At 39.0% G+C, this 16,552-nt stretch overlaps 1 protein-coding gene across 1 annotated transcript in view; it reads left to right on the top strand.

The window, feature by feature from the left end:
* The window catches only part of LOC127573201 (CREB-binding protein-like), a 117,744-nt gene that overhangs the window by 35,620 nt on the left and 65,572 nt on the right, over window positions 1–16,552 (top strand). Inside the window, exons 3-8 of the mRNA XM_052021201.1 lie at window positions 4,448–4,624; window positions 5,290–5,557; window positions 10,068–10,181; window positions 12,522–12,755; window positions 14,994–15,096; window positions 16,315–16,449. Coding sequence (XP_051877161.1) covers window positions 4,448–4,624; window positions 5,290–5,557; window positions 10,068–10,181; window positions 12,522–12,755; window positions 14,994–15,096; window positions 16,315–16,449 — 1,031 coding nt within the window. The remainder of the gene's footprint in view (window positions 1–4,447; window positions 4,625–5,289; window positions 5,558–10,067; window positions 10,182–12,521; window positions 12,756–14,993; window positions 15,097–16,314; window positions 16,450–16,552) is intronic.

Raw genomic sequence — 16,552 nt, 5'->3', positions numbered from 1 at the left:
ATAACTTGTCATTAGTCTTTCACAAGCTCAGACCTGGCAGCACTGTGGGAGTACCTTCACCACATAGAGTGCAGCAATTCAAGAAGGAAACACACCACCTTCTCAAGGGCAATAAATACTGGCAGAGCCTCACATCCACATCTTGTGAATGAATTTCAGGAAAAAAAATTGCTTTACAGAAGTTTAGTTGTTTATGGCAGGTAATGTCTTTAAGATGTGCATGCTGTTTCAATTTAATGGAAAGCCAGTTTCCCAACAGAATTTTGCTAGATTAGTAAACTAAGTATCCCAGAAAATCCACTCTTGATTAAATTAAAAATAAAATTGATTTAATATTGTTGCTCAAGTAAACATCATAAAATTATTTCAAAGCTTATGATTAGTAACACTATTTAAATGGCTTGTGTAAAACTTACATAGAATATAGAATAGTACAGCACAGGAATAGGCCTTTCGACGCACCATGTTTGTGCCAACCATGAGACTAGTATACTAGAACTTACTAGAATGTTTTGTGGACAAAGGATTTATGTTGTTATTGGTAGATTATCTTAATGTAGTTGAAGCTCCCAATTTATTTGCCTTTCCAACAAGGCAGTTGGAAGAATAAGACTTTCCTTAGAATAGAATTCATAAATAGCTTTCTCTTTCCACTCTACTTCACTCTGCAACTATTAGATGCCACTAGTGTGTTTATTTGCAAGTGGGCAACAGACCCAGATGGATGATAGAAATGTACTCTATGATCAAGTGTGGAGTGTGCTTTTGAGCACTGAGTTTGCAGCAATGGTACTTAAACATGATATCAGTTTCCAGCATTGCAAATGCAATGATTTCAAGCACTCCATCCAGTACTATCTGCTGCGCTTTGAGTGTTCATGCAATGTGTAGTAAGCATTTCAGATAGTTTTTTTCATGAATGATTACTTTGTTACCCTGGTTCTCAATGAATTACCTTGTTGCTAGGGAACAGTTTCACAACTTGTTGTCTTGTTTTAATCACCTGGGTTGTAGATGCGCTTGTGATTCAGCTTCAGCAAGATCCTGAACCACACATGGGCTGTGATGGAGTTGTGAACAGACCAAACAGTGTTGGACGGCCTGCCACTCACTCCAGCTGTTGATTTCAGTTATTGTAACATAGTCCATTTCACCACGTTGGCTCTTGACTAGGTAATTTGAATACAAAGGTGGTTTAGGGCCTTTTAGGTAGTCCATTTCTCCTCTGCTCACACAAGAAGTTTCTCAGTCACCCTAATGGCCACGCTGACTTTACTGTCATGGTCCATAGTCTTGGCAGCCACAATATCTAGTCAGTCGTTGCAGTGAGTTTGGTTATCTGTATTATCCTGAGGAAGTTCCTGCGTTACCTTGGGCAGTTCTTTTGTAGCAATTCTCTGGTATCCTCTGGTGTTTCTCTTCTCCTTTGCAGGCTCCTGATGTCATGTGCTACTATTCCAGAAAGGGTGTACAAGCCATCTATGTTTGTTGGCTTAAGTCAGTCAGTGCTCATTCTGCAATTATCATTCAGCATTAGATTGATTTTAATTTATTTTTTATGGCAGAGCTTTGCCATTCTAGGCAAGAACACTCAGTTGGTGGTGATACAGTGGTTAAATTACTGGACTGACAATCCAAAGTCACGAGTTTAAATGCCACCAGAGCAATACTGCAATTTAAATTCTGTTAATTAAATAATGTGGAATTGTAAAAATATCTAACCTAGCCTCAATACTGCTGACCAAGAGACTGTTAAATTGTCTTTAAAAATCCATCTGATTTTCTAATGTTCTTCAGAGAAGGGAATTTGCTGCCCTTACCCAGCTTGGCCTGTGTGACACTACGTCCACAGCAATGTGGATGACCTTAACCGCCCTTTCCAACATCCTGGCAAGATGCTCAGAGCAGCGGTGTGGCACTGCAGGAGCACGCTGAGCCTGTAACCCAGAGAGTGATGGAGCAAAACCATCCTCTGTGAATTGTGTTGTAAAAACAAATTTTCATTAGCACATTTTCAAGTTGGTGCAGCTAGTAGATCCGCTGCTTCACAGCTCCAACTCCAGTGACCTGGGTTTGATCCTCACCTCCAGTGCTGTCTGTGTGGTGTTTGCATGTTCTGCCTGTGACCACATGTGTTTCACCTATGTGCTCTGGTTTTGTCCCACATCCAAAAACGTGCAGGTTGGTAGGTTAATTGGCCACTGTAAATTGCCTTTAGTGTGCACATGAGGGGGAGTTGATAGGAATGTGGGGAAAAGAAATGTAGGATTAAGGTAAAAATGGGTACTTGCTGGTGTATCAAAGGGCATATTTCCATGCTGTATCCCTCTACGATTGTAGGTATTGGAGATTGATATCAATGGTGCTATAAGGTGACACCTAATCAATAATCTGCACAGCTTGGGGGTCGCCAGGACCACTTGCCTTCAGACTTTAGCACAGCTTTGCTCTAGACATGGGCAAAAAGCTAAGTTTCAGAGAAGAGTTGACTTCAAAGCAGCATTTGACTGAGCTTGGCATCGAGGAATCATGGTAAAATTGAAGTCAATGGACATCAATAGTGGATGATGAATAGAATAATGTAACTGTTCTCGGCTTTCAAGTTTGACTTTTCACTTCAAGAAAAGATCTGGAGAATTAAAGAAACCAATTCCTTTGACAAGGTTTTCAATTTCTTCTTCAGTTTATTTGGCCTTTGTAAATTTAGCTACCTTTCATCTTTCTTATTGCAGTTTTTTGAATTCTGATTAAATGCTTAACTGTTTGAAATCGAGTTGGCATGTGAAGGAGCTAAACTAGCTGCCCATGTCCTACTCTCATTTACAACCAGCTGAGATATTCTCTGATATTTTTAAACTTTTTTAACTCATGTTTAGTATCTCCATTGATAGAACTAACTTTTTTAATTTCTCCTCCATCCGTTTTCTTGTTGAAAATATATATAGGATGCAGAATGTTATTGGAGAGCATCCATGTTACTTTTGTCACTTTAAACTTCAAATTTCAACTGTTCATCTTATGGCCACAAGCGGACATAAGTAAACTTTATTTCTGTATTTTTATGAACTCTGTCCAAAGCCCTGTTCAGTCATTATTACTTTGGTCTTAGACATGTTGAGTTGAAGTCTGATGCACTCTTACAGACATGTATGTGTCTACCCTACCTCTCTTGTATAGATTAGTTTGCAAAATGTTCAAACAAAACAAATCTGCTGAACTTCACATCTAAGTAATCTTCCATTAAGATTTCACTAAGTTTAATTGTGTCCATTTGTGCCATGCGGAGCTTTCCAAGTTTTGTCAAGAAGTGCCATTTGAGTTCAATACTGTGATGGGTGCACTTCGAAGTGATGAATTATTTGCTGAGCATTAAAGTATATTGGCTTAAGTATAAATTTTCTGATGCAAATACCTCTTCTACACATCAGAAGTAGAATCAAGTTTAAGTGATATGATCCCTTGACCCTACTCCAACATTTACTAAGATCGTTGCTAATCCTGTATCTCAAACACTTTCCTGTCCTTATCCTTTGATTCCCTTTGTGGGCAAAATTCTGACAATTTCAACTTTGAACGTGCTCAACAACTTAACATCCATAGCACTCTGGGGAAGGGAATTCCAAATATATTTATAGCTTCCAATAAAAGACACTTTACATGGACAACTAATTATCCTAGTTATTCCCCCAGTTCTAAATTAACCAGCCTGAAAAAACAGCCTTTCAGCACCTATTCTGTTCCACTCCTTTGATACTTACAGCACAGAAGGAGGCCATTCAGCCCATTGGGTCCATACCAGTTCTAGCAGAGCAGTCCCATCTGTCCCATTCCCTTTGTTCCTTGTAGTTGTGCAATTTATTTCTAACACGCCCCTCAACTCCCCTTTGGTTATTTTGACACTCACCTACACTAAGGGAAATTTACAGTAACCAAGTCACCTACCAGCATGTATTTGGGACCTGGGAGGAAACTGGAGAACTGGTAGAAGTCATCACTGTCATGGAGAGAACATGCAAAACTCCGTACAGACAATACCCAAGGTCAAGGTCAAACCCACATCCTTCGAGGCCTTAGAATCAATAAGATTGTCTCTTGTTTTTCTGAAGTCCCGTAACTGAAGCCCCATCTTATTCATTGATACTCTCCACAGCCAAAAAGTACAGCACTGATTGCCATGAGGATTGAGAGCATTGGCAAGCATCTGAGATCTTGTGCCTTCGCATTTGGAGTGAGGGAAAACTGATTAAGAAAATGTTGATACAGGCTAATTTTGTCTGGTTTTCTTATGATATGGATTCCTCTTTACTGCATGATACAGTTTTGAAATTATGTCCTTTTGTCTTTAACTGAAATCATTAAAAGGTCAACTGAAAATCTGAAGAATTGTATTTCTGGAATGATTCAAAACTCCTTGACTAGAATAACTAGGTTTTCTTTTTTTTTGCAGATGGGGATTTCAGGTAATGCAAGCCTATTTGGACAAGGCTATGGTCAAGCTGGTGGTCAGCAGTTAGGCACTACAGGGGTTGGACCTCAATTGCAAAACAAAAGTAGTCTTTCCAATAGCCTGCCTCCATTTCCATCTGATTTAAAGGGTACTCAAGTTACAAATGTGCCGAATATGGTAAGCAGACCTTGTGAAACAGATATTTTACTGCAGATAATTGAAATGTTCTTAAAAATTAAAACTATGCTTGGAGTTTGTTGCCTTACAGTATTTTCACTAGTGTATAAAGGTTAATAATACGTTGCATTATGCTGATGTAAATAGTGCTCTTTTTCAGATGCTTAATTAAATTATTTATATAGCGGGAAGAGGTCTGCCAACTATGTAAATTGCATTCCCCTCCAGCTTTGTTGCAGTCATTGATAACTGTCAAAGGGATAAGAGGAAAAGCTTGTTTTACTTTTCTTCACTTGAGTACACTAAGTTGCAAAGGTGGCCTTACTTGGTTTATTTGCAAATTAACGAAAAGCAACACAAGAATGGAATGCCTACCCAGGAGAAAAGTATATGAGCCAAAACCATAGCTTATTCCTTAGTTTCATGAATACTTTACCTGCCCTTCAAGTCAGTGTAGGTTAGCTGGTCAGTTCTGGACATTTTACCAAATGTTACAGATTCGTAATCATCCAGCATGGAAACAGGCCCTTCAGCCCACTATGTTGATGCTAACCAAGTACCTCTGTGTTTGATTTCATTTCAAAATATTTTTTGTTTTAATTCATTTCAGAAATAATTGCTTGATTTTGAGTTTGTTTCTCACAGCTTCTTTCTCTCTTTCCAAGTCACAGCAGCAGTCCCAGGTTCAGCAAGTAGGCATGGTACAAGTACCATCCCAGGTGCCAACACAAGGAATGGGATCTGCACCGACTGCAGATCCGGAGAAACGCAAACTGATACAGCAGCAGCTGGTCCTACTGCTTCACGCCCACAAATGTCAGCGGAGAGAACAGGCAAACGGTGAGGTGCGACCCTGTGCTCTACCACACTGTCGAACCATGAAAAACGTCCTGAATCACATGACTCACTGTCAGGCAGGCAAGTCCTGCCAGGGTAAGTATACTTGCTGTGACCTTTTATGCACTACCTACGTGTATTTTAAGTTAGCTAGATATGTAGGGATTCAAATATAATCCTACAGATAAGGACCTCAAAATCAATTAACCATGATCAATTTTGACTACTAATGAACATTTCAAACCTATTTGTAAATGTTCATGTATTTATCAAATATATAAAATGGGTTTGGTCAGAAGACCGCTCTGTATTCTTCGAGTTAACTTTTATGTAAGTGGATGTAATGTCCCTCATGGGAGGCTCATCCAGAAGATTAAGATGTATGGGATCTACAGTGAGTTGACTATTTGTATTCAGAATTGACCTGCCTATAGAGGGTAGTGCGCAATAGGACCTATTCTGGCTGGAGGTCCGTGATTAATGGTGTTCTACAGGGATCCATACAGGGACCGCTGCTGTTTGAGATACATATACATGACCTGGATGAAGATGTAGATGTGGATGGGTGGGTTAGTAAGTTCACAGACAATACAAAGATTGGTGGTATTGTGGATAATGTAGAAGATTGCCAAAGGATACAACAGGATATAATTCAGTTGCAAATATGGGCAGAGAAATGGCAGATGGAACTTTATCCGGCCAAATGTGAGGTATTGCACTTTGGGAGATCAAATGTAAAAGAACAGTACACTTTTAATGGCAAGAACCTTGACAGTGTTGATGTGCAGAGGGATCTTCGAGTCCAAGTCCATAGCTCCCTGAAAGTGACTGCACATGTTGACAGGATGGTGAAAAAAAGCATATGGCTTGCTTGCCTTTATCAGTCGAGGCACTGAGTTCAGGAGTCAGTAAGTTATGTTGCAGCTTTATAAAATTCTAGTTAGCCCCCATCTGGAGTATTGCATTTATTTCTGGTCATCCCAACATAGGAAGGATGTGGAGGCTTCGGAGAGGGTGCAGAAGAGATTTACCAGGATGCTGCCTGGATTAGAGGGGATGTGCTAAAAGAAGAGGTTGGACAAACTTGGGTTGTTTTCTTTGGAGCGGCGGAGGCTGAAGGGAGACCTGATAGAGGTTTATAAGGTTATGAGAGGCATAGGTAGAGTAGACAGCTGGTATCTTTTTCCCATGGTCAAAATGTCTAATACTAGAGGGTATGCATTTAAAGCAAGAGGGAGTAAGATCAAAGATGTGCAGGGCAAGTTTTTTTTTTACACAGAGAGTGGTGGGTGCCTGGAACCCCTACCAGGGGTGGTGGTGGAGGCAAACACGATAGAGGTGTTTCAGAGGCTCTTAGATAGGCACATGAATGTGCAGAGAATGGAGGGAAATGAACATTGTGTAGGCAGAGGGATTAGTTCAGTTAGTCGTTTAATTAGTTCAGCACAACATCGTGGGCCAAAGAGCCTGTTCCAGTGCTGTACTGTTCTATGTTCTGGATGTGATAGGCAGGATTGGAACTTAAAGGATGTTCATTTTATTTGTTTCCCTGTCGGTGGCTTTGAAGGACAAATTATTACAATTTCTGGAGGCTGAGTTTCAGTTGATGAAACTTCATTCTAAATCATTGGTTTATAAAGGATACACTGAAAGTTCTGTATGGGTTTTTGTGTTTGAAAATTCAGCTTTACAGGGTTTGCTTAATTAGTGTAATTTCTGAAAAAATAAAAATGTTGCAGAAATAATTAATGCTTTGGGTTAATGACTTTCATAAGTTTTTATATTATTTATTTATGACAAAGTAGAAGTTTGAGTTCTGATGAAAGATAATTGGCTTGAAGCACTAACCGTTTCTCTCTCACCTGATGTTGCCTGAGTATTTTCAGTATTTTCTGTTTCATTTCTATGTGTATCTCATGTCTTTTTTCCTGGGTTTGGTGTTATGTTCCATCTTTTGCAACTCCCCTAAAGCCTCTAGACGGTTGCGTTCTCTTTGTATCCTCCTCACAGCTAAATTGCCTGCTTAGTCTTGTATTATCAGCAAACTTGGATTCCTTATATTTTCACTTAATGTCATTAATATAAATTAGAAGTATAACATCCAAATTTGTTGATGATACCAAGCTAGGTAAGAAAGTGAGCTCTGGGTAGTGAGGGCCAGGACTGATCCCCATGGTGCAAGCCCATAAATCATTGTTTTATTGCCACGTTCGTTTATCCTTTAACCACTCTGCTGTCCCTGCTGATATATTATCCTTTTCATTTAACAACTTTTTTAGCAGTCCCTTCATCAAATCCAGCTACAGTTAAATTCTCATGATTTGAATAATGCACAAAAAATCAGAAACAAGAAAAATAGTGCATACTTCATAATTTCAAGGGAACACCATGAACGTGTAAGGCAAGGTCAGGCAGCATCTTTGATGACAGAAAAGCAACTTAACATTTCAGTCAGTGAAGGATTGAAAATATTCCAGTTTTGAAGAAAAGTTAATCCAAAAGCAAAGAATAGGCAAACACTGGAAATCTGAAATTAAAAACAGAAAATGCTCAGCAGGTAAGGCAGCATCTGTCGAGAGTTAAAGTTTCACGTTAATGTCCTTTGAATTCTGTTTCACTCTCCATAGAAACAGCCTAATCTGCTGAAAATTTAAAGCATTTTGTTCTTTTATCCCAGTTTTGATAAAAGATCATTCATCTCCACAGATACCAACTGGTCTGCTGGGAATTTCCAAGAATTTTGTTTTTGTTTTAACTTCAGATTTCTAGTGACTAACATATTTTGCTCTCACGTATACGAGAAGGGTTTTTACCCAGTGTTGTTGGTTCCAAATGTGCCTTCCCAGGACTTCATTACAATCCATTCCTTTGTTTGAAATAAAAGCAACTAATGAGGACTGTTTCAAGGAATTAATTCTTGAAATGTGGGCATTGCAGAGAAAGCTGGCATCAATTGCTCATTCTTTGTTGCTCTTGGATGATGATTAATAAATATATCAGCAGATAACAGCACTAATTTTCTTAATTTCCCATGTTGGCTTCTTATAATGCTTCATTGAATAAAAGGGGAGGAAATTATGCTCAAGTTTAATAGAATCCTGGTACAATTCTGTCTAGTTTTGTACACAACAGCTGAGGAAGAATGGCTTCATCTTGATGGGAATGGGGTAAAAGTACACTGCGGGTTGAACAGAATGATATAAGCATTAAAGAGTTACATCAATATTGATATGGGTTTCGTAAACTTGGCTTGTTCTTTACTTGTTTGTAGGAAATTAAAGGGAAATCTAATCAAGGAGTTTAAAATAGCATCAGGATTTGGCATCAAAGATGCAAGGAATCTTACTGTCTCGAGAGAGGGATTCCAAGAGCACATAATCTTACAACCTAATTTGGCAACTAAATGGTGAAATTTAGGAATAGTTTCTGTAACTATTTTTATGTTGTCTTAAATAGTTTTGTTATATTGTGAGCTTTCTAAATGTCTTTTGTTTCTTGTGAGCCAATTCATTGGCAAACAAGAATGAGGTTCACAATTAAAAGCACAAAATAATGGAATTATTCAACAGGTCGGGCAGCATCCGTGGAGACAGAAAAAAACACAATTAATTGTTACAGGCCAATGAGGTATTTAAAATCATGTAGGGTATAAACAGTAGAAGTGGAGAAACTGTTAGAAGTAATGATGAGTCAAGAACTAGGGGACATAGAAAGAAGGTGATTAGAAAAAGGGGCAAAAGTTTTTCACGCAGCTAATGGTTAGAATCTGGAATGCACCGACAAGGATAGTAGAGGAGGTGTATTCCGTTTTAACATTCAAAAGGGAGCAGGATAAGTATCTAGAAGGCAAAAAAAAATTGCATGTCTGCAGGGGGAGGCAGTTGAGTGGAATTAATTGGATTGCTCTTGCATAAAGCTAGTACAGACTCAACAAGGTGAATAGCTTCCTTTCTTGATGGGACCTATCAGAACGTTTGAGACTCTGTACATTTGGGCCCTAAGTGATAACATGCTGTTAATGCAGAAAAGTTTAGGCAGCTTTACAATATAAACTTTGTTTTATAGTCTTATCTGGTTCTAATGTTCAGTAATTACTGAAATGGTTCAAATAGGAATTCTTTTCTGCTGTGGTGTATAATTCTGAAGGATGTTGTTGTAACAAATATCACAGCACATTTGCAGCTGATGCAAATTCAAGCTAGTGTGTAAAACTTCATCAAAAAGTTTAGTTGTTGACCAACAGGGAAAAACAAAACTTAGTTTCATCAAATTAAACTTTCAAAATGCACATGCTTTGTACTTTCCTAGAAATATTTTATCCCATTTCTCACCTCTTTGGAACATTTACCACCTATTGGCAAGTTGGCTGGACTGTAGTGACCATTGATACATTGGCTGGCTCTGCATGAATGATTGAGTCAATCACCTCTCTTATCTCCCCACCCTGTGTATGTACGTGATACCTTCTTACATTGATGTTGAAGCTGACGTTGGGTACTTAGCAGTATTAAAAAAATAAAGCTACCCTTCATGATGTCATTAATTTGTAGAGCTGTGAACCTTCGTGTTAATGTTAGAACTCTGGCTCTTTTGTTTCCTGATGCAGTTGCTCATTGTGCATCATCAAGACAGATCATTTCTCACTGGAAAAACTGCACTAGACATGACTGTCCTGTATGTCTACCCCTGAAAAATGCCAGTGACAAGAGGAATCAGCAGAGTAAGTGATCTTCATTTGCATTTCCAAATATTCAATGGTTCACAATTCTAAAATATCAAAAAGATGTTTCTTAAATCTCTATTAAAATAAATATTTAGAGCTCAGAACAATTTACAAAGAGGAAATATTGGCAAGATAAGTAAATGTTTAGAGTTTAATGCTTTCAAAATATTGTATTTGGGGCAATCTGCGATGGTGTAAACTTTGGACCAGTTTTTTCTTTGCTTTACTGTTCACAAGGCCATCATTTATTGACCCTCCCCTAATAGTCCTTCAGAGGCAGGTATTGAGTTGCCTTAAACCGCGGCTAGTCCTTCTAGTGAAGGAACTCCCACAATAATGTTATAGGAGTTGCAGGTTTTGGATCCAACAACCACATATTTTCAAGTTAAGATGGTAGATGACTTGGAGGAAAACTCATAGGTGGTGATATTCCTAGGCACCTGCTGCTTTTGTACTTGAGGGTAGAGGGTGCAGGTTTGAGAGATGTGTCAGAATATTCTAGGGGAGTCAATAGATGTGAAACACAGAGGCCACTGTGCTCTTGTAGTAAAGCAAGTACATGGGATGGTGGAATGGATACCAGTAATGAAGGTTGTTTTGTCCTGGATGGTGTCAAGCTTCTTGAGTGGTGATGGAGCTACACTCATGCAAGCAAGAGGAGTATTTTGCATCACAGTCCTGACGTGCACTTTATAAGTGATTTTGGGAAGTCAAAAATAAAATTCAGGAGACCTTGTCTGTGCTTTATATCTGAAGGGCTTGAAATGAACATTGGCCCTCTTGCTTGTACCATCAGATTTTCAGTACTAAATGGAGTTTTAATGGGGCACTTTTTATTTAGAGAGTCATAGAACTGTACATCACAGAAATAGGCCCTTTGGCCCAACTTGTCTATGCTGACTGTGATGCCTGTCTATATTGATTCCACTAGACTGCATTAGGCACGTATCCCTCTACACCTTTTGCTATCCAAGTACCTGTCCAGATGCCTTTTAAGTATTCTATTTGTATCTGTCTGTACTACATCTTCGGGCAGCTCGTTCTGTATACCCACTACACTCTGTGTGGGAAAAACTTGCCCCTCATATCTCCCTTAAATTTCTCCCCTCTCTCCTTAAACTTATGCCCTCTAGTTTTGGACTCGTCTACCCTGGCAAAAAGACTCTTGACTATCTGTGCCCTTCATAATCTTATAAGCTTCTGTAAGGTCACGCCCCAACCTTCTACACTCCAATGATACGCTTGCCTTCATTGGCCAAGGTATTGAGAATAAGATTTGTGAAGTCATGTTACAGTTGTACAGGAGGTTGGTTAGGCCGCACTTGGAATATTGTGAGCAGTTCTGGTCACCACACTATAGGAAGGACATGATTAAGCTGGAGATTATGATAGAGATGATGCAGAAAAGAGGCTGCACTCCCTGGAGCAAAAGAGGCTGAGAAGTGACATGATAGAGATGTATAAAATTATGAAAGGCATAGATAGGTAGATAGCCAGTGTCTGTTTTCCATGGTAGGGATGTCTAAAACTAGGGGGCATAAGTTTAAGGTGACAGGGAGAAGGTTTAAAAGGAATTGGAGGGGCAGATTTTTCATACAAAGGATAATTGGTATTTGGAATAAGCTGCCAGAGGAGGGTGAGGACAGGAACAGCAACAACATTGGAGGCATCTTGACAGGTACTTGAATGAGCAGGGCACAGACGAGTATGCAAGTAATGCAGGCAAGTGGGAGTAGTATAGATGGACAGAAGGTCCTGCTTCTTTGCAGTGCAATTCTAGGACTAATGAGAAATCCAACCTACACAGTCTCTCCTTCTAACTGAAGTCCTCCATTTCAAGCAATGTCCTGTGAATCTCTTCTGCACTCTTTTTAGAGCTACCACATCCTTCCTGCGGTATGGCAACTAGAACTGTACACAATACTCATGTGGCTTAACCAATGTTTTGTACAGATGCAATATGACATCCCAATTCTTGTACTCGATGCCTTGGCCTATGCTTGCCAAATGCCTTCTTCACAACCCTATCCACCTGTGTCACCATTTTCAGGAAACTGTGAGCTTGCTTCCCAAGGTCTCTATCTACATCAAACACATTTGTGTTTCACCTTTTTTTTAAAGTAGGATAGATTAAATATACACACACTCAAGCTGGCTGTTATAATCCTGCTCTCAGAAAAGGAACATGGGAAATTATGAAAAGTATTTATTATGCATTTTGTCAACTTGTATAACCCTGAAGTGCAAGATCTACTTGCAAGTCATCTGTATATTTACATGGATGTTGTGTAACAACTTCATATATGAACAGTAATTTTAATACATCTTACCTTGCAGCCCTATTAGGCTCTCTGCCAAGTGGGTTACCGAACACAGTGGGTGCAGTTGGAAGTGGTCCACAGGGCACATCCAGCAATTCAAATCCTATCGACCCCAGTTCAATGCAGAGAGCATACGCCGCACTTGGACTGCCCTATGGTAACCAACCACAAGCGCAGCCGCAGCCTCAGGTACAAGGCCAGCAGACAGCACAGCCTCAAGTCCACCAGTCAATGAGGCCAAACCCTTTGGGTAAGTGTATTTGTGGACTACCAGTCATGATGCCTCAACACAAAGACTAAATTAGATAAATTCAATTACACTAATAATTTGTTCTTCAGTTAAGTAAGTCAGTGGCACTTTGGGTAATAAAATCCATAGTTACATCATACTGAGAGTACCTTGTGGCAGTTAGAGTTTGCTGCTCAATCTTTTCCAGTGCTACACATCTTTCCTATAGTGTGGTGACCAGAACTGCATGCGGTACTCCAGCTAAGGACCAGCTGATGCTTTATAAAGTTGGAGCATAACCTCCCGCCTCTTGTATTTATTGCCACAACTAATCAAGGCCAGTATCCCATATGTCTTCTTAACCATGTTACCTACCTTCAAAGATATATGGACTTGCATGCCAAGGTTCTTCTGTTCCTCAATACTCCCGAGGACCTTACCATTCATGTGTATGTCCTAGTCTCATTAGTACTCCCAAAATGCATCACTTCACACTTATCAGAATTAAGCTCCATCTGCCATTTCTCAGCCCACTTCACCAACAAATCAATATCACCTTGTAGCCTAAGACTACCATCCACACTGTCAACAACTCCACCAATCTTCATGTCATTTGCAAACTTTACTGATCATGCCTCCCATATTCACATCCAAATCAATCATGTCTGTTACAAACTGAATGAATCTCTGTGGAACACCATAAGTCATAGGCATACAAGTACAAAAACAGCCCTCTACCATCACCCTCTGTCTCCTATTGGATCCAATATGCGAATTTTCCTTGGATGCCCTAACCTTTTGGACTGGTCTCCCATGTGGTCCTTGTGGACGGCCTTACTGAAGTCCATGTAAACCATCTACAGCACTATCAATATACTTTACTACCTCCTCAAAAAATTCTTTCACATTGGTCAGACAAGATATGGCCATGATAAAGCCATGTTGGCTATCTCTGATTAGTCCCTGCCTTTCCAAGTGATCATTAATCCTGTCCTTCAGAACTGAAGCACAGACCAATGAGAGAGAGGATCCTTGTCTTAAATCTACCCATTTCTCCTCTCCTGGGTGTTTTTCTTTTGACTTTTCTTTTTACAATTATTTTTATTAATTCCACAAAAAAAATACAGAGTACTTCATCAAAAAGAGAGTAAAAATACTACTGAAAACATTGTGTTAAATCATACTTGAGATCACAATACTCTAAATTAATAATCACGTGATAGTTAATAAAGAAAAAATTTGAATAATTTTATTATTTAAAAAAATCTACACCCACTACCAAAAATCAGAGCTGTTTGGTTAAAAAAAGACAAGAAAAAGCCATGCCAATATCTGTACTTTAGTCACCAAGTCAAAGGTTTTGAAAATAATTCAAGAAAGGTCCCCACAGGGTTTGAAAGTCTAAGTTAGATTCAAGAATTGAACAACAGATCTTCTCTAGATTCAGGTATGACATAACATCCCATAACCATTGAGCATGAGTAGGCGGAGTAACTTCCTTCCACTTAAGCAACACAGCCCTCCTGGCTATAAGAGAAATAAAGGCCAGAATGTGTAGATCAGAAGCCTCCAAAGTTATATCTTTTTCTCCGACAATCCCAAATAATGCAGTCAAAGGATTAAGTTTAAAATTTGTTTTAAAAAGCACAGAAAAAGTTTGAAGCACCTCTGTCCAATATTTTTTTAAGACTCTGACACATCCAAAATATGTGAATTAAAAAAGCCTCTCCGTTACTGCATTTATCACAGTAAGGAAACTTTAATCCAACTCCACTGATTTCCAATGTTACCAATTGAATTTTATTGATAATATAGCAGGATCTGATTCAGCATAGTATTGTTGTTGGTATTGAGGGCTGCTTTCACAGTTTTGTTTGAAGTACAGGTTACGAAGATTCACCCGTATAGAATTACAGAATTTTGAGATACAGAATAAAAGTATTTCATGGGATTTGTGTGACAGATGTCAATATATAAATACAAAATTCATTTCTTTACAACTCTCATTTCTTGACACATGCACAGGTGACGCAGCTTCATGTTACAGAAAATCACAATACAGACGGTTTTCTAGGAATACAACCCCCCTCCCCATAATGTGGGAGTCACCTATATTTCTTTTGATACGTCAGTGAATTTTATTCCTGAAAACGTGACCAGTTTGTTTGATTGACAGCAGTGAAATACAAATGGAAAACTGAACTGTTGACCTAAGTGTGACCACTGTCTTAGTTACTGACTCCTCCTTTCTCGTATCAGGTACGAACCAGATGAATGTGGTTGGTGGGATGGGTGTCCCACCCCCTGATCAGTCAAATTTGATGTCCGACTCTGCTCTTCCACCTTCTCTTGGTACACCAAAGTAAGTCATCTTTATTCTTCAATAATACCAACCAACATGATTTTTTTTTACTTTGTCTCATTCCAGCATTGCAGTGGGGATAGAAAGATTCTAGAACCGCAGACTTCCAAATTGAAACACTTAAAAAAAAGCTTCTAATGGATGGAAGGGGCCTTCTACCAAAATAGTAAACTGTGGTACCACAGCCCAGGCCTGGAATTCTTTTCATAAACCTTTCCACTTCTCACAGCTGCTCTGTCCATCCCTTTCTCTGTCCCTCCTCCTCTCAGGCTCTGCACTTTTTGTTTCCTTTTAAAATTCTCTGTCGCTGTCTGTGTAGAGTTTGCACTTTCTCCCTGTAACTGTGTGGGTTTCTGGGTGCTCTGGTTTCTTCCCACAGTGCAAAGGTTTGGGGTTAATAGGTTAATTGGCCACTGTAACTTGCCCCTAGTATGTAGGTGAATCACAGAATCTGAGAGGGAGATGATAGGAATTGGGAGAAGAGGTTACAGGGAAAAGTAAGTGAGGGAATGAGATTGTTCTGTGGGCCAGCACAGAGGAGCTGAATGGCCTCCAGATATGCTGTAAGAAAATAGGAAAATAAATATAAATGTGCTGTTGACAAAATGGAACAAAAGTAGTGAGATTTTCTCATTCAAGTTCTCAATTCCTTGTTTGAACAAGATTTTGTACCATTAGAAACCATTCTTCTTATCCCATCAGCCACTCTAAAAGCTAAATCTGGCAGAAATGACCCTGGTCAGATTGGAGAACAACAAATATTTGCTATTAACTCTAAAAGCTTTGAGAAGTTAAAATATCAAATGAATTGTGTTTTGCCACCCTAAATAAAAGTGCTAAATTTAGCTTACTGTAATAATGCAAATAACAGATCATTTTAGTTACTTTCTACTCATAATCCCCACTTTCCTTTGAAGTCTATTTAAAAGCTTGGTTACATTATTACCTGAAACAATTTTAATGCTTTAAAATGAGTGTGCACTGCCGTCCAGTGTGAATGGTTTCATCTTTTGGATTTGGCTGAGCTGATAAACCTTTGGCTGGGTACAGAATTTGTATTTAAAATGTGGATTGTTACATAAAATCTCTTGGGAACTGAGGGCTTTTGTAAGTATTATTTGAATTTTATTTTCAAGAAGTAATGCTAAAATTTAACCTTAATACATCACAATAATGTGGGATTCATTTTACATAACACATGTCCCCTCATTTTTATAGCCAAATGATGAATGACGGCACAAATGTTGGTAACGTTAGCACGTTGCCAACAGCAGCACCTTCCACGAGTGGCGTCCGAAAACCGTGGCATGAACACGTGACTCAAGATCTGCGCAATCACCTAGTTCATAAACTGTAAGTGTTCATTATGTGATGATAAAAAGGTTCAAGAATTCTCTCACCTCTCCAGAAATAAAGTTTGATATTTGATGTGCAAATAGCCAACTTTGTTCCAGCA

The sequence above is a fragment of the Pristis pectinata genome, chromosome 8 (assembly GCF_009764475.1).
Source record: "Pristis pectinata isolate sPriPec2 chromosome 8, sPriPec2.1.pri, whole genome shotgun sequence".
In the NCBI taxonomy this organism is placed as follows: domain Eukaryota; kingdom Metazoa; phylum Chordata; class Chondrichthyes; order Rhinopristiformes; family Pristidae; genus Pristis; species Pristis pectinata.
Note: the sequence above shows the minus strand (reverse complement) of the source record. Positions and strands in the feature narration are given on the sequence as shown.